We start from the raw sequence: 24,718 nt of genomic DNA, 5'->3' as shown, positions 1-24,718 counted from the left end.
CGTCGCGGCAAAGCAGCGCCTCAGGCAGCCGGTCTTCGGCCCCTCCTCCCTCGGGGAGGAGTGCGGCGGCCATCTTGGCCACGCGGCAGGAGGATTTTTCAGCTTCGGAGGAGGAGAACTCCCCTCCCCCCTCGCCGGACGCACGCAGCCCGCGCTCTCAGCCCGATGTGGGGTCGCCTCGAGGCCCCCCCCTCAGCGGATGCCCCGAAGAAAGGTTTTAAAAGGTCAGTGCCTTTTTCGTCGGAGTTTGTGCTTTTAATGCACAAGGCGTTTTTACAGGCAGAGTCCGGCTGGGAGCTGGAGGTGCCCCCTCCCCCGAAGGTGCCCAAAAAGTCTCCCCTACCCCAGGGGAGTCCTCCGGGGGTGGGGTCTGCCGGGGCTACGGCTCCCCGCCCGCGGGGGGGGGGAGCTGAGGACCTGAGCGATACAGGGGCCGCTCCAGAGTCCCCGGGGGCTCCGGATTTGCTAACGACGGACGAGCAGGGGTCCGTAGAGGGGGATGACCCTCAGGTGCTCCGTCTATTTGCTAAGGAGGAGTTAAGTGCCCTTATTCTCCACGTGCTGCAGGAGCTAGAATTAACGACGCCGCCTCAAGAGGCGGACTCGTCCACGGGGGATATCGCGATGGCAGGGCTTCGGGCCCCTCCTCAGACTTTTCCTTTCCATCACAAGGTGCTGCAGATTGTCTCGAAGGAATGGGAACTGCCAGAGGCTTCCCTGCGCGTGAATCGAGCCATGGAAAAGTTATATCCCTTACCTAAGGATTCTTTGGAACTGTTGAAGACACCCGCGGTAGATTCGGCTGTCACGGCTGTGGTCAAGCATATGACTATCCCCGTGACGGGGGGTATAGCGCTGAAGGACCTCCAAGACCGCAAGCTTGAGGTCTTATTAAAGCGTATTTTTGATGTGGCGGCACTGGGGGTCCGAGCGGCGGCTTGCAGCAGCCTTGTACAGAGGGCCAACCTCCGCTGGGTTCAACAGCTGCTGACCATGCAGGAGCTACCTCCAGGTGAGGCTGAGCAGGCGAATTGTGTTGAAGCGGCGGTCGCTTATACAGCGGATGCCTTGTATGACTTGTTGCGCACATCGGCTCGTATTATGTCCTCGGCGGTCTCAGCCAGGAGGTTGCTGTGGCTCCGTCGTTGGTCGGCGGATGCCACCTCCAAGGCGAGGTTAGGTTCCTTTCCCTTTAAGGGCAAGTTGCTGTTCGGCGACGAGCTGGACCAGCTCATTAAGGATCTGGGTGACAACAAGGTTTACAAGCTGCCGGAGGATAAGCCTCGGCAACCTCGGTCGTTTGGTAACGCCAGGGCTCGCTTTCGTGGACAAAGGCGTTTCCGTGGGGGAAGAGGAGGTTCCTTCTCCCAGCGGCAGCAGACGACGAGATCCCAGGCCTGGTCTTCTTCTTCCTTTCGTGGCAGGAGGCCTCTACGTGGAGGCTCTTCCCAAGGCTTTCCTGCCATCAAGCCCGCACAATGAAGGTGCGCGGGCCCACTCCTCCGTGCCCGTTATCGGAGGTCGGTTGTCCCGGTTCTGGGAGGAGTGGGCCGCAATTACTTCGGATCAATGGGTCCTCGACGTGGTTCGGTACGGCTACGAGTTGGATTTTGTACGTCCCCTCCGGGATCTCTTCCTGGTATCGCCGTGCGGGCCCGTAGAAAAACAGGTAGCTATAGCCCAAACGGTCGCCCATCTACAGGCTCTGGGGGCGGTGGTTCCGGTTCCCTGGGACCAGCTCAGGACGGGTCGGTATTCCATATACTTCCTGGTGCCCAAGAAGGAGGGCACCTTCCGACCCATTCTGGATCTCAAGGGAGTAAACAAGGCGTTGCGTGTGCCCCGCTTCCGGATGGAGACCCTCCGGTCTGTTATTGCGGCCGTCCACAAGGGAGAATTCTTGGCTTCTTTGGATCTGACAGAGGCCTATCTGCACATCGGAATAAGAGAACGGCATCAAAGGTACTTGAGGTTCATGGTAATGGGGGACCACTACCAGTTTTGCGCCCTCCCCTTCGGGTTGGCCACCGCGCCGAGGGTGTTCACCAAAGTTCTCGTGGTGGTAGCGGCTTCCCTCCGCCGGCAAGGCGTCCTGGTACATCCCTATCTCGACGATTGGCTCATTCGAGCGAAGTCGCACGAGGCAGGCACCCGGGCGGTCTCCTTAGTGGTGCGCCAGCTGCAGAGGTTGGGTTGGGTAGTCAACTTCGCGAAGAGCAGACTCGAACCAACCCAACAGCTGGAGTTCCTGGGAGCTCGGTTCGACACCTTGATGGGCAAGGTTTTTCTTCCGCAGCAACGCATGCTCAATCTCATGACTCAGGTACGACGTCTGTTAGAGCTCGAGATTCCCACGGTCTGGGATTATTTACAAGTCATTGGTCATATGGTGTCTACTATGGAAATGGTACAATGGGCTTTTGCGCATATGCGTCCGTTACAAAGAGCGCTTCTATCTCGCTGGGATCCCCGCTCGGAGGAGTACGGGATGGAATTGCCTTTGCTGGAGCCGGCTCGCTCCAGTCTCTCTTGGTGGTTGATTCCGGCCAATCTCCTACAGGGGGTGGACCTCGAACCCCCGTCTTGGTTGGTGGTGACGACGGATGCCAGCCTGTCGGGCTGGGGTGCGGTCTGCCAGTCCCGTGCAGTCCAGGGCACCTGGTCAGCACTCCAGGCGACTTGGTCCATAAACCGCTTGGAGACCAGAGCGGTCCGCCTGGCCTTGCGTTGTCTCCTTCCGCTGGTACGCGGACGAGCAGTAAGAGTTCTGTCGGACAATGCGACCACAGTGGCGTACATAAATCGACAAGGAGGCACGAAAAGCCAAGCAGTAGCGTCCGAGGCGGCGCTGTTGATGTCCTGGGCGGAAAGGCACATAGAGCGTCTCGCGGCCACCCACATCGCCGGCGTGGACAACGTTCAGGCGGATTACCTCAGCCGGCAGCACCTAGATCCAGGAGAATGGGAGATCTCGTTGGAAGCGATGGCTCTCATCGCGCGGCGTTGGGGGACTCCGCGCTTGGACCTCATGGCGACTCGTCAAAATGCAAAGGCGGCACGCTTCTTCAGTCGGAGAAGGGAGCACGCGTCAGAAGGGGTGGACGCGCTAGCCCTTCCGTGGCCTCGTCACATTCTTCTTTATGTGTTCCCTCCGTGGCCGCTGGTGAGGAAAGTGCTAAGGCGCATAGAGTCCCATCACGGTCCGGTGATTCTCGTGGCTCCGGAATGGCCGCGGCGCCCGTGGTTCGCGGATCTGGTCAACTTGGCAGTCGACGGCCCACTGCGTCTCGGTCATCTTCCCAATCTCCTTCGGCAGGGTCCAGTATTTTTCGATCTGGCGGATCGTTTTTGTCTGGCGGCTTGGCTTTTGAGAGGAAGCGGTTGAAGAAGAGAGGTTATTCGGACGCGGTGGTGTCTACTCTCCTTCGGGCGCGTCGATCTTCCACTACTCTCGCCTACGCGAGGGTTTGGAAGGTTTTCCATGATTGGTGTGACACGGCAGGTACGTCGGCCAGACGTTCGTCAGTGGCGGATATCCTTATGTTCTTACAGGATGGATTGAAGAAGGGGTTGGCGTATAATTCGCTTCGAGTTCAGGTGGCGGCTTTGGGCTGCTTGAGGGGTAAGGTCGAAGGTTCTTCCCTTGCGAGTCATCCAGATGTGGCTCGTTTTTTGCGAGGGGTTAGAAACTTGCGTCCTCCCGTCAGGCTTCCCTGTCCGTCTTGGAACTTGAACTTGGTACTCCGCGGTTTGTGTGTGGCTCCGTTTGAACCTCTTAAGGCGGCTTCTTTGAAGGATCTCACCCTTAAGACTGTTTTCCTTGTCGCCATTTCCTCGGCTCGTCGGGTGTCGGAGCTTCAGGCTCTCTCTTGCAGGGAACCGTTTTTGCGCATTTCGGCGTCCGGGGTTTCCCTACGAACTGTTCCTTCCTTCCTACCTAAGGTGGTTTCCACGTTTCATGTCAACCAAACGGTGGAATTACCTTCCTTTTCGGACGAGGACCTACAGTCTGCTCAGGGTCGGGACTTGAGGCGTTTGGATGTCCGTCGGATTCTCTTACGCTATTTGGAGGTTACGAATGACTTTAGAAAGTCAGATCACCTTTTCGTGTTGTGGAGTGGACCCAGGAAGGGTCTTCAAGCGTCCAAAGCTACGATTGCACGCTGGTTGAAAAGTGCTATTGCGTCCACGTATGTTGGCTGTGGTAAGCCTGTTCCCGCTGGACTTAAGGCTCATTCTCTGCGTTCTCAAGCGACTTCATGGGCAGAGAATCACTTGGTTTCGTGCCAAGAGATATGCAGGGCGGCCACATGGAAATCCTGGCATACTTTTTCCAGGCATTATCGCCTGGATGTCCGGGGACCTCCTGCAGAGTCCTTTGGGAGCAGTGTGATTCGAGCGGGACTCTCAGGGTCCCACCCCAGTTAAGGCGGCTCGGGTACATCCCAGCTGTCTGGACTGATCCTGGTACGTACTGGGAAAGGAAAATTAGGTTCTTACCTTTGCTAATTTTCATTCCAGTAGTACCATGGATCAGTCCAGACGCCCGCCCTTGGTGCTTCTGGGAGTCCGCTCGTAGTCTGTCGTTTTCATTGCAGTTTTCTGTCTTGTGTCGGTCGCCTCAGTGTCATGGGGCCGGTTGCTATTTTATAGCGTTCTTGTTGTACACTTGTGGTGTCCTGTTTGTTGTTTCTGGTTTTTTTACCTGTTTCAAGGACGTGGCTACTTGATCTGGTCACTGTTTTAAAAAAAAAAAAAAATTTTTGTGGAAGGACTTTGTGTGTAGTGCTTCTGCTTTGATATCACATATACTGAAGGACCGCAGGAGGCACACCAGTATATCTAGGGGGTGCTTTCAGTTTTCTCTCTGACTCCATCTGCTGGAGGGGAGGCATAACCCAGCTGTCTGGACTGATCCATGGTACTACTGGAATGAAAATTAGCAAAGGTAAGAACCTAATTTTCCTTTATGTGCCAAAGAGTGATGGTATGAGCACAATACAAGAAGCTTATATCACGAGGTAATTGGCTTGTGCAATAGCAGCCACAAACAGGTGCATTTTAAGGGCTGCCTTAAATTCATCGTTCAGGTTGCATATGTGCTTCAGCAGGGAATTCCAGTGATTAGGTCCAGGTAAGGAGAGAAAGCCCTTTCGTGTATAATTGACAGTCTGGCAGAATGAAGAGAAGGGATTTCAAAAAGAAACTGAGGCAAGCAATGGCTGTCTTTATTTAAACTTTCTCCATCAGCAAGCAGTGCTAAATTAGCTGTCATATGGGTGACATCATCCAGTGGTACCAGATGAACCCATCTCTGAATTCCCACACGCACATTGCCTTGTAAGCTCCTTGGTCTTTTTGTATAAGCTTCCACATGGACATGGACCCCTTCTCTCTTACATTTTTATCTCTTGCTTACAGCTTTTTTTTTTTTTTTTTTTTGCCCTTGCCTCACTGCCTCGACAGCCCCACAACTAGCACTTTTCAGTGCTCAAAAAAATTTAAAGTCTGGTTCCAAGAAGACCATGCTAAGTGGTTTCAAAGAGACATTTATTTTTTTTTATTTATTTATTTAATGCTTTTTTATACCGACATTCATGAAAAATCATATCTGTTTACATAGAACAGGGGTATGATGACAAAAATAACAATATCAAGAGCAAACATGCAGCAATGAAGGTTACATTGAACAGGGGAGAGGAAGCTAGAAGTGGAAAGATAACTCAATAACTAGAACAAAGTGAATACATCATATGAGAGAGTTCTGTCCACCCACTACACGCTAAGTATGCGACTGAGGCATGATTGACGGCAGTCTAGGTTGGGGGAAAGGCTTGTAGGAACAGCCATGTTTTGAGTTTTTTCTTGAATGTGAACAGACAAGATTCCTGTCTGAGATCAGGAGGGATGGAGTTCCAGATGGCTAGGCCCTTTCTCTGGTGGTTGTCAGATGGGTGGATCTTGTAGGAGGGGTGTGTAGAGATCCTTTGTAGGCTACCCCGATAGGTCTTGCGGATGTATGGCTTCTGAGAGGGTATTGCAGGTCGATGGGGACCTGCTGGTGGATGGTTTTATGCATGATGGTGAGGGATTTGTGAAGGATTCGGAAACTTATTGGAAGCTAATGTAAATCTCTGAGGATGGGCGTGATATGCTCTCTTCTGTTCGTGTTTGTCGAGATCCTGGCGGCCGCATTTTGGAGCATCTGAAGGGGTTTGGTGGATGAGGCAGGAAGACCAAGCAGAATGGAGTTGCAATAGTCGACCTTGGAAAACAGAATGGCGTGGAGAACTGATCTGAAGTCTTGGAAGTGTAAGAGAGGTTTAAGTCGTTTTAGAACATGTAATTTATAGAAGCAGTCTGGTGTGATTGATGAACTTCTTTAAATTCAGATGATTGTCGATTATCACTCCCAGGTCTCTTGCTTGAGTGATTAGGGTGTTGGGTTGGGTCTGCTGAAGTGTATCGCTGCTTTCCGGTGAAATGAGGAGCAGTTCCGTCTTGGCAGAATTAAGTATCAAATTGAGGCTGGTGAGGAGGAGGTTTATAGACTGGAGGCAGTTATCCCAGAAATTGAGTGTTTTTAGTAAGGGATTCTGTTATAGGGATTAGAATTTGCACGTCATCTGCGTACAGATAGTGTTTTAGCTTAAGGTTTGTTAGCAGTTGGCAAAGGGGAAGAAGGTAGATGTTGAAGAGAGTGGGAGACAGTGATGAGCCCTGAGGAACTCCAAGAGATGAACTGATGTGTGGGGACTCTTTATTGATTTTGACTTTAAAACCTCTACTACTGAGAGAGGATTCGAACCATCTAAGGGCTGTTCCTGTTATCCCTATATCGGCTAGTCATTTTAGAAGAATGGACACAATCACAAATGGCCAAAACCTGTGCTATAAGTGTCTGGGACCAGGCTACAACTGTGAATTGCTATAACTATGGTTGGATGTTCCCTAGAACCCAGCAGAATCTGGTATGGAAAATGGTGGAGCTCTGCAGATCAGTGGCAAAACAGAGGCAATCTTTCTGGCATGGATTCCTTCCATGCAGAGTCAAGCAAAGGCTCCTCAAGCAGGGATCCCCCACCTTATGGTGCCAGATTCCAGATCCACCATAGCTTCGGGGTTGAGCAAAGCACAGAATTGCTGAAGTTGGCACTAGAGATAATGGGGCGGATCTTCAAAGTTACGTGCGTAACCCCCAAAACCTGCTCCTGCGCACACCAAGCCTAAGCCCCGGGATGCTCGTATGTCTCGGGGCTTTGAAAAAGGGGCGGGGCCGCACAAATCTACGCCCGCACGTAGGTATGAATATCTGGCCCAATGTGTCTATCAGGGTAGGTGCTCTCCTGAGCACCAGTGATCATCGGATGGTATGGTTCGATATAGCAACCAGGATGGAGAGAATTCGCATGAAGACGACCCCCCCCCCCCCCCCCCCAAGTTCTTGATTTTCAAAAATATGGATTTTGGTGAATGGGGACATACCTTGAGAAGCTATACTGGGAGAAGATGAGTGAAATGGAGCATGGGCGGACCAGATTAAAAGGAGCTATCACAAAGGCAAAAAATCTTCGTCCTAGGACAAGCAGGATGGTAGTCCTCACATATATGGGTAACATCATGCGATGGAGCCCGGCACAGAAAACTTTTGCTAAAATTTCTTGAAGCGTTGACCAGCACACTGAGTATGCCCAGCATGCTGCTATCCACGCGTCCAACTAAGGTCCCCCATCTGTCTCTCTTCCGAGGTGCAGTTGCCGCGTGGTTGGTGGAGCTCTTCAGTTTCCTTGTTTTCTCGATATCTTTTAGAGTGTTTCCCAAATTCCTCGTTGGGTCCCCCTTTGCGGTAGGTGCCCCTTGGTATGGTAGGTTATTTCTCTGCCCTTTTTTCCAACTTTGTGATCGATTCCTGGCTTCTCGCATTAAGGTGACCGCTGGTCATCGACCGCACGCCGGGTGTTTTTATGGCGTCGACCGGTTTTCGTCTGTGCCCCCCAGTTCCCATGGACAATGTCAATTATGGACCTGCATGAGGTTTGTTCCTCTGCCTGGGGGCCTCACACAATGTAAGCGGATGCTGTCTGTACGATCAGATGACACCGAAAGGGCGTCGGGCGTGCTTCGATAAGATGGAGAAACGTTTTGGAGCGCCAAGGTCTGCTCCCTGTACACCTGTGAGTTCCATCGACACCAAGAGATCACGAGGAGCTGTCCGATTACACTTCCCCTAGCAGTCCCTCTCGCCAGTACTTCCAAGAATCGAGGGATGGGGATAGATCCTCTATCTCCCAGCTCTACAGGACATCTGGACCATCGGCTTCCTCGGGCTGAACACTAAAGGAGATCCCACAAGCATAGACATCGGTCTCTGTCTACGCATGGTTCTAGTTCCAGAGCAGCATTGGTGGCAGCCGAACCACCATCAAAGCGGCACTGGCCATTAGAGGCCCCATCCTCTGATGCCCCCCGGTAGCCCGGGGCGTTCCCCACCGCCACTGGTGCTGGGTACCACGCCAACTTGGAGACTAGAGGAAGAGCCGGTGACGCCTCGTCCCTCTCTATCAGTCCTGGTCACTCCTGACTTTCAGGAGGAGTTGGTCTTCAGGGTGCAAACCGCGGTGCTCAAAGCGTTGAGCTGCCGGTGCCACTGGTGCCCGAGCCTCTGCCATCGATGCTAGCATCTCTGCTAGAGCCATCTGGACGTCCTCATGGGCACCCTTCCAATACAGCCAGTGCCTGCGGGATCTTCAGTTCCCCAGCGACCACTGATGCCCTTCACCTCAGCGATCCCAATTCTTGGATCCTCAGAGGAGGAAGATACGGCCGGTACCGTGTTTCCTTGCCCATGGTTCCCCGAGCCTTTACTGGGTCCCTCCAGCTTACTGTGGCCTCCAGTCCCCTCAATGACAGGGGAACCATCAATGTCTACGGTGCCTTCAAGGCCACCTCATTCCCACCCAGGGGAGCGAGCGCTCCATACCTTGGACTGTAAAAGGGCCTTGGCCTTCTACCTGGATCGCATTGCAGGCCATAGACTGTCTACCCAGCTCTTCGTGTCCTTTTGATTCCAACAGGCTGGGAGTGGCGGTGGGTAAACAGACCTTGGCAAAATGGCTGGCGGATTGTATTGCCTTTTGTTAGGAGAACACCTGTTACAGGAAAGCAACTGCGCTTTATGTAAGAAAAGTAAGAGGCAAAAGAAACTGATCTGATTCTCAAATGAAGCAACTGATAAAATAAAGGCAAAAAGAACCACGTTCAGGAATTACAAAGAAGCCCACAAAGGGGAGCACAGGGAAGAATATCTGATAAAGCTGAAGGAGAAGAGGAAAGAAAGCAAAAGGTCAAGCGGAAAAGTATCACAAAAGTGGTAAAGCAAGGTGACATCGTTCCATATCGGAGAAAGGAGAAAAGCCAGAGGTGGTATTGTAAAATTAAAATGAGAGAGAGATGTAGAAATAGCATAAATATTAAAAAAAAAAATATTTCAGTTCGGTGTTCACTAAAGAAGACCCTGGAGGAGGACTTTTGCTGGTTGACGAGCATGGATGAGAATGGGTTAGATGCAATTCCATTTACAGAAGAAAATGTATTGGAAGAGCTAGGTAAATTAAAAGTGGACAGATCTGTGAGGCCAGATGAGGTATGTTCCAGGATACTAAAGGGAGCTCAGTGACTTGCTGCAGGTCTGCTGAAAGACCCGTTCAGTAGATCCTTGCAGATGAGCGTAGTGCTACTAGACTGGAGAGAGAGCAGTCATGGTCCTGCTTTCATTAAAGGTAGTAACACAGAGGAATTACTTTCTATTTTGAGGTATATAGTACATTCCAACATGAACAGTTTGGTTACTTCAGATTCATGTTTTTCCTTTTTTTTTTTTTTTTTTTTTTTCGTGTAGCATCATGAAAACATTTCCATTTTATTTTTTTGCTATTTGCAGAGGAAGACTCTTTAAAGTATTTGATCACTATAAATTGATCAACATTACTAATCTAATATTTTCTTCTTATTGTAGAGTAAATTACATAAAATTGAGAATCGTTTTAATCTATTAGCAACTCGGAAACCAGAATTACAACACCAAAGCATGTTGCCTTCCAAAACTGACTCTAGCAAGGTACTATATAAAATATAATGAACAATGTAGTGCTTTTCTTTTTTTAGATAAATATAGCCTTTTGAACATTAATAATATTATATTACTTTAAAATGTAGTTTGAAGGAAATTTGAACTGATGATTTAATGAAAGTATCGGATTTAAAAAATGTGCTTGGTATTTGGTTTATGGCTCAGATACTTTGGATTTATTATAATTGAGTATCTGATATTTTTGGGGTAATTTTCAAAAGGATTTACATGCTTAAACTGAGTTTTACACATGGAAATACTTATGTAAGTGGGCTTTTGAAAATTGCTATGATAGTATGTTACATTTTATACACAAAACATTACCTGCTATATGTAATAAAACAATGTAAGAATTGAATAAATGTATGCAATTTATTTTTATTTCTGCATGTTATTTGAGGCTCTGTAACAAAGATGCTGTATAACACAGTGGACTACAAAGTGAACAGACTGAGTATATAGTTAAGTGAAAAATGGCCAGTAAATGCAATATTTAAAAGCAATCTTATAAAATTGGCTTTCTCATTCTGGTTTTAAAGGTAGACTACATGTTGACTCCTGGCTAGCTGGGAAATCGGTAATTCCATAAGTGGGATATAAAGACAGAACCTGGAATCTGGTAGAAGCATGTTTCATACAGGGGGCAGTTAGAATTGGGTGATGAAGGGGAGAGCAGAGAAACTAAGGAAGATACAAAAGCACAACTATGAATAGTTAAAACACCAGGACAAGAATTTTAGAGTGGAATTTAAATTTAAGTTAGTATATTTCAGAGGAGAGGCATGAGTGACAAGGCAACTAAACAAAGTCGTATCACTGAATTCTGAAGAATCTAAAGGGTACAGATTACTAAATCTGATATACCTGCTGGTAAATGGTTAAAGTAGCTGAGATGAAAGGTGAACAGAGCTTGCCTACTAGCATCAAAGGATAAGGAGGTGTGGATTTTGTGTATATAGTAGAGCTGGTGACTAAGCAAAGAACAGAAGTTTAGAAAAATGAGGTGAGATTTTTTTTATTTTGTGAAGTTAGAAAACTGGAGAAGCACGGAATCAATGGAAACATGCCATAGTAGAAAGGAAGAAATGCAGGGATTTGCTAGAAAGAAAATTTGTTTTCAATGCATTTGGGGGAAATGGTGCGAGCACATTAGAGATGAAACTGACACATGAGATAAATGATGAACAAGCGGAAGGTATAAGAACATAAGAAATTGCCATGCTGGGTCAGACCAAGGGTCCATCAAGCCCAACATCCTGTTTCCAACAGAGGCCAAAAACCAGGCCACAAGAACCTGGCAATTATCCAAACACTAAGAAGAACCCATGCTACTGATGCAATTAATAGCAGTGGCTATTCCCTAAGTATAATTGATTAATAGCCACTAATGGACTTCTCACAAAGCCATGATATGAATACTCTGGCATGGAAACTAAAAGGATCAAAACTATAAAGATGATAGGCAGAAAACCAGTACAGAAGCTTGGGGGTTACCAGTTTACTTTGCATAAAAGTTATAAAGTTTACTTTGCATAAAAGTTATAAAGTTTACTTTGCATAAAAGTTATAAATGCATCTTTTCTACTTAGGTTGCTATTACAGCTTCAGACTCAGACAGGAGTCTCCACTTAAGTAACAAATCTGAGAAACTGTCACCTGCAACCTCCATCTCTTCCAGAATAACTGTAAAACAAACTTCTACTGTGAAACCAGAGTCTTTTGACCTTACAGAAGCTCCTAACGCTGTATCATCGTCACAGGTCAGAGACAAAAGCAAAGATCCAATCAATCTTTGCGATAGTGATTCAGATTCATCTAAAAGGTTAGTGCTGATGTAAAATATTTTAACATATATTGCACTTTGATAGAAAACTAATTTTTTTTATCTTATTAGAATAACTGCACTGCCTGGTCTGTGTGTATTCTGTGCAGAAATGGCCTGAGGCAGCCTGTATGAATGCAGATCTAGTTTTCAGTAGAAACAAGCATGCAGTTTTAAACCATATGTCATTTAAATACAAATCTAAGATTTTATTTTTAAATAAAATGTTGAGCAATTTTGCAGTAGTAAGCAAAATATGCATTTAAGCATATATTCAGGATGTTAAGTGCCAAAAACGCTTAAGGCGCTTCCCCACGGACATAAGGATACCATACCAAATTTAGTAAAAACAAATATCAATTTTTTATTGCATATCAATAAGCATTGCAGGTACCCTTGGGCGGTACAGTCACAGCAGTTCTCTCTGTCTAGATGCTCAGGAGAAGCACTACTCTGTCTCTCTTTGTATGTCAGTGAGTGCTGCTTTTTATAGGTAAAACATACAATCATCCCTAAGTTGCATGAACCTATGGGAGTATCACGTACACAGTTTCTTATCTCCAAACAAGATAAATTAAACCTGTTATCCTGATCCCCCTCCTAAATTGAGGCCCACTTGCCTGATGTTTACATCAGTCTTCTGTTAGTCCTTTGTCTGTCAGTTTTTGACCCTCGGGGAGATTTCCACGACTCTGGTTTTACTGGTGCCACCGTAGATGAAACGTTTAGCCTGTGAAATTCTGATCTTTTCCTTCTGCCTTTTTGTGACCCCCCACGACCCTCCATCATTAATTTTTTGACAGCTCCTGCTGCTGTCCAGATGTCTCCTGAAGTTTCTTCAAAATAGGGGCAATAGGGCACTTAAGGTTCCCATGACCAGAACTGCAAGCAGGCCAAGGCAGCAGAAGATTCTGGGTCAGTCATAGTCTCCATGTTGGTCTCAGACTTAAGCACACATATAAAGAATCAAAGGACACGAGAGGCCTTGTGTGTAACAATGCATTTTAAGTAAACACGGGAATGGCGGCCACTTTAGGTGCTCCGGGCTCCGATGCCACACTGTGCCCGGAGGGAGGGGATTTTCCACTTCCCCTATCTCCTCTCGATTTAAGCCCCATAAGGCCTGTGGATATAGGTTTTGAAGATCCTCCAGTTTCCCCTCCCCCTGCCATCCCTCCTGCCAGTCTTAGAGGCAGCATCCCTTTTCCTCCCAGTTTGTTCTGCTGCTGCATAAAGCATATAAGGTGCAGAGGCAGATTTGGATTCTCATTCAGTTCCACCGGCTAAGGTTCCTAGACCTCTGGATGGGCAGGTTCCAGTGGTACCGGCAGCGGTTCCCCCTAGTTCCCGCACCTCCAGACCCTTTCACGGCGGGCGATAATAGGGATGAGTCCGCTCTGCTTGAAGTGGATGACCCTCAGGTGCTCCGGTTACTTCGCAGGGAGGAGCTGCATCCCTTAATGACTCATGTGCTGCAAGAGCTTGATATTCAGGCTCTGCAGCCGGTGGCAGAACCTTCCTCGAGGGACCCTGTTCTGTCAGGTTTGAGGGACCCCCCCTACAACCTTCCCCTTTCACCCGAAGCTCCTACAACTCCTGACTCAGGAATGGGAAGCGCTGGAGGCTAGCCTGAAAGTTAGTAGAGCCATGGACAAACTTTATCCGCTTCCAGTAGAGTCATTGGATTTGCTTAAGGTTCCTAAAGTGGATGCGGCCGTCACGGTGATTGCTGAGCGCATGACCATCCCCAGGCAAGAAGGAGCAGCTCTCAAGGACCTCCAGGATTGGAAGCTGGAGGTCCTTCTCAAAAGAAATTTTGAGGTCTCTGTGCTTGGAGTCAGGGCGGCCGTATGTAGTAGTTTAATGCAGAGGGCTACTCTTAGGTGGATACAACAGTTACTTACCTCCCAGGAGCTCCCCCCTGAGGAGGCTGATCAGGCGAATTGCCTGGAGTCGGCAGTGGCTTATACCGCTGATGCCCTATATGATCTTCTTCGTACTTCCTCACGCACGATGGTTTCGGCGGTTTCTGCTAGGTGGCTTCTTTGGCTTCGTAACTGGTCGGCTGACGTTTCGTCAAAGTCGCAGCTTGGTTCCTTCCCTTTTAAAGGACGGTTGTAGTTCGGTGATGAACTGGAACAACTTGTCAAAGACTTGGGGGATAATAAGGTATACAAGCTTCCGGAGGACAAGCCCCGTTCTTCCCGTCCTTTTGGGTCATTTAGAGGGCGTTTTCGGGGCCCAACGTCATTTCCAGACAGGTAGGGTTCCGTTCTTCACTCCATGGCAGACGTCCACGCGGTCCCAGGCCTGGGCACATTTCTTTCATGGCAGACTAGCTCCGCATGATGGAAACTCCCAAGGTTTTGCTACAAGCAAGGCTGCCTAATGAAGGTACGCAGGCCCATTCCTCCGTTCCAGAGATAGGCGGACGTCTCTCTCTGTTTCGCGAGGAATGGGTCAAGATCTCGACGGACCAGTGGGTTCTAAACATCATAGAACATGGTTATGCTTTGGATTTTGCCCGCCCACTACGAGATCTGTTTTTGGTGTCTCCTTGCGGATCCCAGCTAAAGCGGCAGCGGGTACTCCAGACCTTGGTTCGTTTGAAGGATCTGGGAATGATTGTTCCGGTCCTGCTGAGCGAGCAACGAACCGGACGATATTCCATTTACTTCGTGGTACCCAAGAAGGAGGGCTCCTTCCATCCCTTATTGGATTTAAAGACTGTCAACAGAGCACTTCGGGTTCCTCGTTTTTGCATGAAGAAGTTGAGATCAGTCATTGCGGCCATCCACAAAGGCGAATTTTTGGCTTCTTTGGATCTGACTGAGGCTTCCCTACACATCGGAATCCAAAGGATTCATCAGAGGTTTCTGAGGTTTATGATATTGGGCAAACATTACCAGTTTCGGACAGTCCCGTTCGGGTTAGCGACGGCTCCTCGTGTTTTTACCAAGGTAATGGTGGTAGTTGCAGCAGCCCTCCGACGGGAGGGAATACTGGTTCACCCTTACTTGGACAACTGGCTCATTTGGGCAAAGTCGGAGGATCTTTGCAAGGTAGCAGTTCAAACGGTATTGCATAGTCTTCACTCTCTCGGATGGGTAGTCAATTTCACAAAGAGCCAGTTGGTGCCTTCCCAGGACTTACAATTCCTGGGAGCCCATTTCGACACCTCGGTAGGTAAGGTTTTTCTCCCGCAGGACAGAATGCTCAAGCTGATGTCTCAGGTGCGCCGTCTTTTGGCTCTTCCTGTGCCCACGGCGTGGGACTATTTACAAGTTCTCGGATCTATGGCATCTACTCTGGATGTAGTTCCTTGGGCGTTTGCTCATATGAGACCATTAGAGGGCATTGCTTTCCCGATGGAACTCCTCTGACTTGGGATCCCATTTGCCTTTGCCCCTCCTGGATTCCGCCAGGAGCAGTCTCTCATGGTGGTTGGTTCCCGATCACCTCCTGAAGGGAATGGACCTAGAGAATCCTCAGTGGGTGATTGTAACGACAGATGCCAGCAGGTCCGGTTGGGGAGCAGTCTCAGTCGCGTGCGGCTCAGGGGAAATGGACGCTTCAACAATCCAAATGGTCCATCAATCGCTTGGAAACAAGAGCGGTTCGCCTAGCATTACGCATCTTTCTCCCATTTGCTCGGCATCTCAGACAATGCGACGACTGTGGCGTACATCAACAGACAAGGTGAAACGAAGAGTCATCCCGTCACTGCAGAGGCGGATAGGTTGATGACCTGGGCAGAATGCCATCTGGTTCGGTTGGTGGCATCGCACATAGCAGTAGTAGACAATGTGCAGGCAGATTTTCTCAGTCGCCAGCAACTAGACCCCAGAGAGTGGGAGCTGTCCAAGGCGGCAATGCGGCTCCTGATTCGTCGGTGGGGGGTACCCTGACTAGATCTGATGGCTACTCGACTGAATGCAAAGGCGGCTCGTTTCTTCAGCCGCAGGAGGGAACACGGGGAGGAAGGAGTGGATGCCTTGGTCCTTCCGTGGCCCCGCAACATACTGCTCTACGTGTTTCCTCCCTGGCCGCTGGTGGGAAAGGTCTTGAGAAGAATAGTCCCACCGGGGCCCGGTGATTCTCGTGGCTCCAGAATGGCCACGGAGACCGTGGTTCGCAGACTTGATCAACTTAGTGGTCGTATGCCCCTTGCGTCTCGGTCACCTTCAGAATCTGCTACAGCAGGGTCCAGTATTTTTCGAGCAGACTGCTCGCTTTTGATTAGCGGCTTGGCTTATGAGAGGAGGCAGCTGAGAGAGAGAGGATATCCGGATGTGGTTCTCTCGACTCTATTGCGTGCCCGGAAGACCTCTACCTCTCTTATTTATGTTCAAGTATGGAAGGTTTTTGATTCCTGGTGCAGCGGGTTGAACGTGTCCCCGCGCTGGGCCACTCTGGTGCATATTCTACAGTTCTTGCAGGATGGCTTGAAAAAGGGCCTGGCGTACAGCTCGCTTCGTGTTCAGGTAGCGGCGTTGGGCTGTTTGCGGGGTAAGGTCGATGGTACGTTTCTTGCAGGCCATCCTGATGTGGCTCATTTTTTTGAAAGGAGCCAAGCATTTGCATCCGCCGGTGCTGGCTGTCTGTCCGTCATGGAGTTTAAATTTGATTCTCCGTGGACTCTGTGGCCCTCTGTGGATCTAACCCTTAAAGCGGTGTTCCTAGTGGGGATCTGCTCGGCTAGGTGTATATCGGAAATTCAAGCGTTGACCTGCAGGGAGCCGTTCTAGTGGATCTCTGATTCGGGAATTTCGCTGAGGACGGTATCCTCCTTTCTACCTAAGGTGGTCTTGGCATTTCACTTGAACCAATCAGTGGAGTTGCCTGCTTTTCCGGATTTGGATCGGTCTTCTCCTCAAGCTCAGGAATTGAGGAGACTGGATGTACAACGGGTGCTTCTACAATATTTAGAGGTGACTAATACTTTTCGTCTATCAGACCATCTTTTTGTGCTATGGAGCGGTCCTAAGAAGGGCTGTCATGCTTCCAAGACTACATTCACTGGATGGTTAAAGGACGCCATTGCTTCATCATACATATGTCACGGCCGTCCAGTACCGGATGGGCTTAAGGCTCATTCCATCAGATCGCAGGCGGTTTCTTGGGCAGAGAGTCAATGAGTGTCGCCTCAAGAGATTTGCAGAGCAGCCACTTGGAAATCCTTGCACATGTTTGCTTAGCATTACCATTTGGACGCCCGGGCCCCGGATGTTGATTCCTTTGGCAGCAGTGTGCTTTGCGCAGGACTCTCCAGGTCCCACCCCATTTAGGGCAGCTTGGGTACATCCCAGCGGTCTGGACCGATCCTGGTACGTACAGGGAAAGGAAAATTGGTTCTTACCTGCTAATTTTCGTTCCTGTAGTACCAAGGATCAGTCCAGATGCCCGCCCAGGGGTATAGTGTTCAGGAGAGTCCGCTTACTTGTTTTCTGTTTTCTCTTTGCAGTTTCTTTTCGGCGAGTATCAAGACTGAAGATTTTGGATACGGGTTTTTTATCAGTGCTCTTCTTTATGTATATAGTTTTTGACACAGTTTTTGGTGCAGTTGCACTATTTTGATCTAGTCATTGGCTATTCAACATACCTCTTTTGCTTTGATATTGATTATACTTAGGGACAGCAGGTGGCACAGTGGGTTATCAGAGGGTGCCTTCAGCCTTTTTCTCTGACTCCATCTGCTGGAAGGGAGACACAACCTAGCAGTCTGGACTGATCCTTGGTACTACAGGAATGAAAATTAGCAGGTAAGAACCAATTTTTTTTTATTTTTTTTATTTTTTTTCAAATCAATGCACAATTAAACCCTGGACTTCATTGCCAGGGGATGTGATAAAGGAAGGTAGTGTAGCTAAGTTTAAAAAAAAGTTTTGAACATGTTCTTGGAGAAGTCCATAAACTGTTAACTAGATAGACTTTGGGGTAGCCACTACTTATCCCTGGCCGTTAGCAGCATAAGATTTATCTACTGTTTGGGATCCTGCCAGGTACTTTTGACCTGGCTTGGCCACTGTTGGAAACAGGATACTGGGCTTGATGGACTGTTTGACCTAGTATTATGATTCTTATGTTAAGTGCAAGCCTCACGGAGTCTGCACCCCCAGACTATCTCTAGTGCACATAAGTCTGTGCATACAGTGTATATGCGTGTAATGTTTACCCATGTATTAGGTACAGAAATCTCTGAATTTTTTTATCCAGAAAAGCCTCTTTGAAGATTACTCTCCCTGTGAACTATTTCAAAGGCGGTTTCCCCATAAACCAGATGGTGAAAAATCTTTGTTAAAAAAAATAAATAAATTGTGCGCACTGAGCACAAGCCATATGTGCAGTGGGTGGCCACTGCCAATTGATGCAATCTAAGAGGGATATAACAACAAGACAACCACACATTCTTTTATCATCTCTAAAAATTAAAAAAATACAGTATAAGATGTTTGAAAAATGAGGTGAAAAGTAAAGTTCCCTGTACGTACCCGGATCGGTCCAGACAATGGGTTGAGCCTCCTGTCCAGCAGAGGGAGACAGAGAAAAACTGAAAAGGTATCCTATATCAGGACAGTGCTCACCCTGCGTCCCTTCAGTATTTCTCTTTCTCCCAGCAGAGGCAGGCAGTTGAACCTGCGGTTCCCTAGCTTTCTCTGTTTTCCACACTGTGGTGATTTCTTTCTTTCTCCTTCTGATTGTTTCCAGGATCAAGCAAGTATTGATTAATTTCTATAAGTAAAAAAAAAAGAATTTGAAGGAAATCAAACTTCTTGTCTATGTGAGACAGCTCTGTCTCACAGCTCTTACAGGGTCCCAGGGGGGATTTTCCCCTTGAGTACTCAGCCTGGGACCCCTCTTCCCGGTGACCACTTGCCTGGCTTAAAGGGATGAGACTGGTGGTCCAGTCACTCCCCCTTTTCGCGCCTGCCTCAGGTCTTTTAGCAGAGAGGCTCCCAATCCTCTGCTCGTTTCTTTGAAAAAAATAAAAAAAAGACCATTGGAGGCACAGCTTACCCACGCTTTTCATTGCAGGCTCCAGGAAGGTAAGCAGCCGAGGAAGTGATTACTGGTGGTCCAGTCCCCCTCTTCACCCGTGTGTGTCTAAGCACTATGTTAAAAAAAAACAAACAATTTTTCTTTTTTGGTCAGCTGCAATCCAGGACCCCTGCCCACCTGAATTGCCGCGTTTTTGGCCAATTTCGTGTTTTATGAGCCGTCTTCCCCCCCCCCCACCATGCCGCGGCCATCCTGGTGTATAGCATATGCGGAATCGGCCGCGTGGTTTTCTAGGAATGGGATTTGTTCGAAGTGCCTTCCAGGGGGGGGAGGGGGGGGGTCAGCTCTTTTTCAGGGTCTCTAGCAACAGCCAAGCCTCGTGGGGCTCAAAAACATCAGGCTCCGCAGGAGCTCAGACCTGGTCCTTTCTCCCTCAATGCAGGGACAGCAGCCATCTTAAGCACATGTCATGCAGCTCAGGCAAGGGCTGTGGGGGAGGGGGAAGCTTCCTCCAACATTGTATCCAGTCCCTACAACTCCTGATGAGAATGCAGATCAGGATCAGGTTTTTGTTTTTTTTTTTTTTTACAGGAGGACCCTGCTTTTCCAGATCAGGATGTTGATTCTGATTCCTTTTCTTTAGATTTTGGCCTCCTTATGCATAAAGCCTTTTTGGCTTCCAGGTCTCTGCAAGGTGGTGCCTTACCAGTCAGACCTACACAGGGACTGCCCCTCAAGGTAGCCAAGCGTGCTGATGTTCCCGCGTCTCTAAGGGTCGTGAAGTTAAAAGGCATGGTGCTTTCAGGAGGGTCTGCCACTCTGGACGTGCCGGGCAGCGCGGCTGCAGGTGCAGGAGCCTCTCCTCCCCTCCCCTCCCGTGGGGGTGGGGGGCATGGATGAGGAGCAAGGGAAACAGGCTTCTTTGGAGGTACGTCTGTTCCAGAAGGAGGAGTTGGAACCCTTCATTTCTGCAGTCCTGGCGGAGCTCGGGGTTCGATCTCCACAGTCTGTAGCAGTCTCGTGCAGCAGGCAAGCCTCAGGTGGGTTCAACAATTACTCAGCACCCAGGACCTCTGCAGAGGCGGAACAGACAGGCTGGAAGGCGCGATTGAGTATGGGGCTGATGCTCTCTATGATCTCGGTGTGCAAGCCAGAGCTATAGAAACATAGAAATGACGGCAGAAGAAGACCAAACGGCCCAGCCAGTCTGCCCAGCAAGCCACGCAGTTTATCCATTCCCCCCCCCCCCCCTCCCCTTTTCTCCCTCCCACCCTTCATTATTGGCTTCCAGCACCCTCCGGCCCCAACTCCCTTCCACCCCTCCACCAATGCAGAGAGCAGCGCCGTATCCGCATCCCAGTGAACATCCAACTCAATCAGGGGTAGCAACTGCCGCAACAAGCAGGCCACACCCCTGCCCCATACTCTTACCCACCCCTGCTTTGTTTGTTTTTTGTTGGTTTTTTTTTTTGGAGATGGCAGCCCTCCGTGAAGGCGGAACACCAACCACTGGCCACTGGCATCCCGCTCCGTGAATGCCTCTGTGGCTACTGCTGCTCCGTGCAGTGTTTTGCTGCCTCCTCTTTATTTACGCCCACTAGACTTGACCATAGCTGCAATATTCCAGCTATGGTCTCAGTGGTGTCAGCCAGGCAATTGGGCTGCAGACTCCTCTTCTACATCGCAGTTGGGCACTCTACCCTTCAAGGGTAAGTTACTTTTTGGTGAAGATCTGGACCAGCTTATCAAATCCTTGGGTGACAACAAGTTTCATAAGCTACCGGAGGACCGCCCCAAGCAGTCAAGATCCTTTTTTTTTCTGTCGCATTCTCGTTTCTGGGGGCAGCGCAGGGACAACAAGCCGCTTGGAGATTTTCAATGAAACACCTCCACTAGGTCCCTAGCATGGTCTCACTCCTTTCGGGGCAGAAGGCCCTTCTGAGAAGGTACCTAACAAGGCACCGCCACAAAGTCCTCACAATGAGATACGGTTGGCCCATTCCTCCGTTCCAGACTTAGGTGGTTGGCTGCCCCTATTTCTTGTGGAATGAGCCAAAATTACTTCAGATCAGTGGGTCCTCGAAGTCATCGAAAGAGGCTACGCGTTAGTTTGCTCGGGATCTCCCGGACCTCTACTTGATCTCTCCTTGCAGAACTCGGAAGCGCTCAGCGGTGTGCCAGACTCTCGACAGGCTTCAAGCACTCGGTGCCATAGTCCTGGACCCTCTCCAGGAACAGGGATCCAGCCAGTATTCCATCTACTTTGTCGTCCCCAAAAAGGACGGTTCCTTTCGACCAATCCTGCAAAGTCCTGCAAAGTCAACAAGGCCCTCAAGGTTCCCCATTTTCGGATGGAGACCCTGAGGGCCACAGACAATGGCGACGGTTCGTACAGGGGAGTTCTTGCCTCTCTCGACTTGACGGAAGCCTAGCTTGATATATGGGCAGTCTAATATGGAGACTATTGCTAAGACTATGGCTCACTCAGCGTACCCAGAAGCCTTCATTGTCTGTGGCCTGCCTGCAACTTTGGCCATAGAAAAAACCTTTAACTGACCTTAGATTCAAGACTTTGGAAGACATCTGGAATACATTTAGGCTCTGCAAAGCCTATGCTAGAAGGTCATGAGGTTACAGATGGCAAATGGCTGAGGCCACATTCTTGGAATACCCGTCTCCAGATCTGCGAACCACAGTCTGAGGCCACTCCGGCGCCACAAGGACAACCGGCCCCCTGTGGAGTTCTATTCTTCTGAGTTATGCGTTGACGACCCATCCAGATGTCATTCGGTTCTTCAGGGGGACTAAGCACTTGAACCCGCCTGCCCGGGCTACTTGACCGTCGTGGAGCCTTAACTTGGTTCTCGGCATTATTTGCGAGGCAAGCCATACTTAATGATCCGACCCTTAAGACTGTCTTTCTGGTCTCTATTTCCTCAGCCAGGAGAGTGTCTGAGCTCCAAGCCCTGTCTTGTAGGGAACCTTTCCTTTTCTGATTCAGGTGTTTCCCTCCAAACAGTCCCATCCTCCCTGCCAAAGGTTGTGTCCTCCTTTCATGTAAATCAGTCAGTGGAGCTCTCTGCTTTTTCTCAAGAGGACATTACGAACACGCCTGGCACGGATCTACGGCGCCTTGATGTGAAGAGGGTCCTACTGCAATATTTGCAGGTGACTAATGATTTTCCAGTCTCTGATAATCTCTTTGTCTTATGGAGCAGGCCGAGTAAGGGGAATAAGGCTTCTAAAGCTACTATCGCTCGCTGGCTAAAAGAGGCGATTGCGTCGGCGTACATTTGTAGGGACCGATCGGTTCCGGAGGGCTTAAAGGCTCACTCTTTACATTCTCAGGCTACCTCTTGAGTGGAGAGTCGGTCAGTCTCGCCGCAAGAAATCTGCAGAGCAGCTACTTGGAAATCCCCTAATTACCTTTGCGTGTCATTATCGCCTCGATGATCAGGCGCCAGTCTTTGGCTCTTTCGGCAGACAGGTACTTCCAGCGGGACTGTCTCGGTCCCACCCTGTTTAGGGAAGCTTTGGTACATCCCACTTCTGGACTGATCTGGGTACGTACAGGGAAAGGAAAATTGGTTCTTACCTGCTAATTTTCGTTCCTGTAGTACTACGGATCAGTCCAGACTCCCGCCCTGAATACATCTACATTGCTACGTCCGCTCGGAGTTTTTCTTTCACAGGTTCTTTTTGGGATTCTCTACTTCCTATTTGAGCTTTAAGACGCTGGAAGTTCATCCGAATTGTAAGGTACCGGAGGTATCTGCTATATATATATTGATAGCTGTGTAAGAGCATTTTTCATACATGTTTGAATTTCTTGTTTCATTTTGATAGTTAGTTTACTTGCTTGATCTTATTCTGGTTCTCTATGCTATTTTGGCTGCTTTGATATCTATTATACTGAAGGGAAGCAGGGTGAGCACTGCCCTGATATAGGCTACCTTTTCAGTTTTTCTCTGTCTCCCTCTGCTGGACAGGAGGCTCAACCCACTGTCTGGACTGATCTGTGGTACTACAGGAATGAAAATTAGCAGGTAAGAACCAATTTTCCTATAGATCTAAGTGGTGAGCTGGATGGGGGTATAATGGGAAGGAGCGCCTTATTTGGCTAAACTAGCTAGACAAGTTAGACCTGCAATTGAGCAAATCTAAAGTTAGCCAGATAAAGTTCTCTGGATATTATTCAGCAACACAGCCATGCCACCAAATATCCCAGCTAACTATCTTAGAGGATCATTTTTCAAATTGCGATAGTCAGTTATCGTGTCGTAAGTTGAAAATGTAAATTAGGCGAAGGGGAGGAGTTTGGGTGGGGTTTAGGAAAATTAGGCGATAATGTATCACACATTATCGCCCGCAATAGCACCGGAAATAGCTACAACTGTTTCATTGGTGCTACTGGGGCGATAGTGTGCAGTGTGAAAACGCCCCGCCTCGATGCGCCCGCCTGCTCACTGTCACCCCCCACCCTTATTTTTCCTCACTGCTCATCAATCCGCTATATTTATATTTATTTCAAAATGCATGTTAGAACACGGTTTCTCCAGCCGGTGCATGGGATATACCTAGTCATTCTGGTTTTCAGGATATCCACAATGAATGTTATACAGTTTTCCACTGATCTTATACTTGGTTGTAAAAAGCAGGTTATGGTTTGCATAGGTTCGATGGTTTTCCTACTTCTATCTGTAGGAAACCAGTCTACTGATCCTTATTAGAAATATCCAAAAAAGATATCAAGGAAACATTTGTGCAAGATAGTAGATCTAGTCAGTGCATGGGATATAATGGCTAACAAAGTTGTATGAATTCCTTCAAATGTGTTAAAGTAATGTTTTGAGAGAGCAAATGTTGTTCATTTCTTGACTGATTGATGGCTTGATGCATGCAGCCGCTTCTGTGAACGTGGATTGATTGCTATGTATTTTTAGATCTTCTACTGTGGATAGCCGTTTCAATAACCTTTTCAGCAAGTTAGATGTGACAGAGAAAATTAAGGACATTGGAAAATAAATTTCCAATAATGGCAGACTTTGGTCAAAATGTAAACTGTCACGCTAATTTGTCTGTTAAGATGAATTCCTGATATGCTGGGTACTGGGGAGTTATTTCTATTTTTTGCATATGTAGATACGAAACCAACATGTCTGTTTTCCCTGCACATCCTATTTGCACTTTTATGGACTGTGGATCATTTGGTAACATATGCCAAGACAGCTTCAGAACAATTTGCTTTCAGCGCTAAGTAAAATCCTGTTCCTGTTATGCTTGAACATAATACCAATGGCCTTTTCTTTCTGCTTATATAGTCGTTATTTCCCCCACACCATTTTTTTTTACACTAACTCAATATTTTTGAGTGATATTCATACATTGAGAATTCAGAAAAGTAATTTCATTTTTAAATGTATATTTAAGTTTTTCAAAAAATGTCTCCAGAAATGACAAAAAAAAAAAAAAAAGGCAGGTGTTGATACCAACTGCCCACAAACATTTTGTGCCAGGTTCAATCTTCTAATTACAGTTCTTTTTGTTGGTGTTGGCTTTTTTTTAAGATTTTGTTTCTCAGAACCTGCATGTTTTTCAAATCCAAGTTATTTACAGACCTTTTAAAACAACTGCTTATACTTGCTGCAGGGGCACAAGTTTGCAGCAAGTTTGGAGGGTTTAAGAATTCAAATTTCAATAACATTTTGGTGGGTCTGGCTTAACTAGTCTTAAATCTTTTCCTTTTATCTGCAAAAAAAAAAATATCA

The 24,718-nt window shown here is 48.2% G+C and overlaps 1 protein-coding gene across 4 annotated transcripts in view; it reads left to right on the top strand.

The window, feature by feature from the left end:
• ATF7IP2 (activating transcription factor 7 interacting protein 2) overlaps nucleotides 1-24,718 on the top strand; it is an 88,390-nt gene that overhangs the window by 22,239 nt on the left and 41,433 nt on the right. For all 4 annotated transcript variants that reach the window (XM_029576452.1, XM_029576455.1, XM_029576453.1 and 1 more), the window contains 2 exons: nucleotides 10,016-10,117; nucleotides 11,719-11,951. In XM_029576452.1, the coding sequence (XP_029432312.1) occupies nucleotides 10,016-10,117; nucleotides 11,719-11,951 (335 nt within the window). The remainder of the gene's footprint in view (nucleotides 1-10,015; nucleotides 10,118-11,718; nucleotides 11,952-24,718) is intronic.

This window comes from Rhinatrema bivittatum, chromosome 14, assembly GCF_901001135.1.
Source record: "Rhinatrema bivittatum chromosome 14, aRhiBiv1.1, whole genome shotgun sequence".
In the NCBI taxonomy this organism is placed as follows: domain Eukaryota; kingdom Metazoa; phylum Chordata; class Amphibia; order Gymnophiona; family Rhinatrematidae; genus Rhinatrema; species Rhinatrema bivittatum.
The sequence above is the reverse complement of the archived record's forward strand: the minus strand, read 5'-3'. Positions and strand labels throughout refer to the sequence as shown.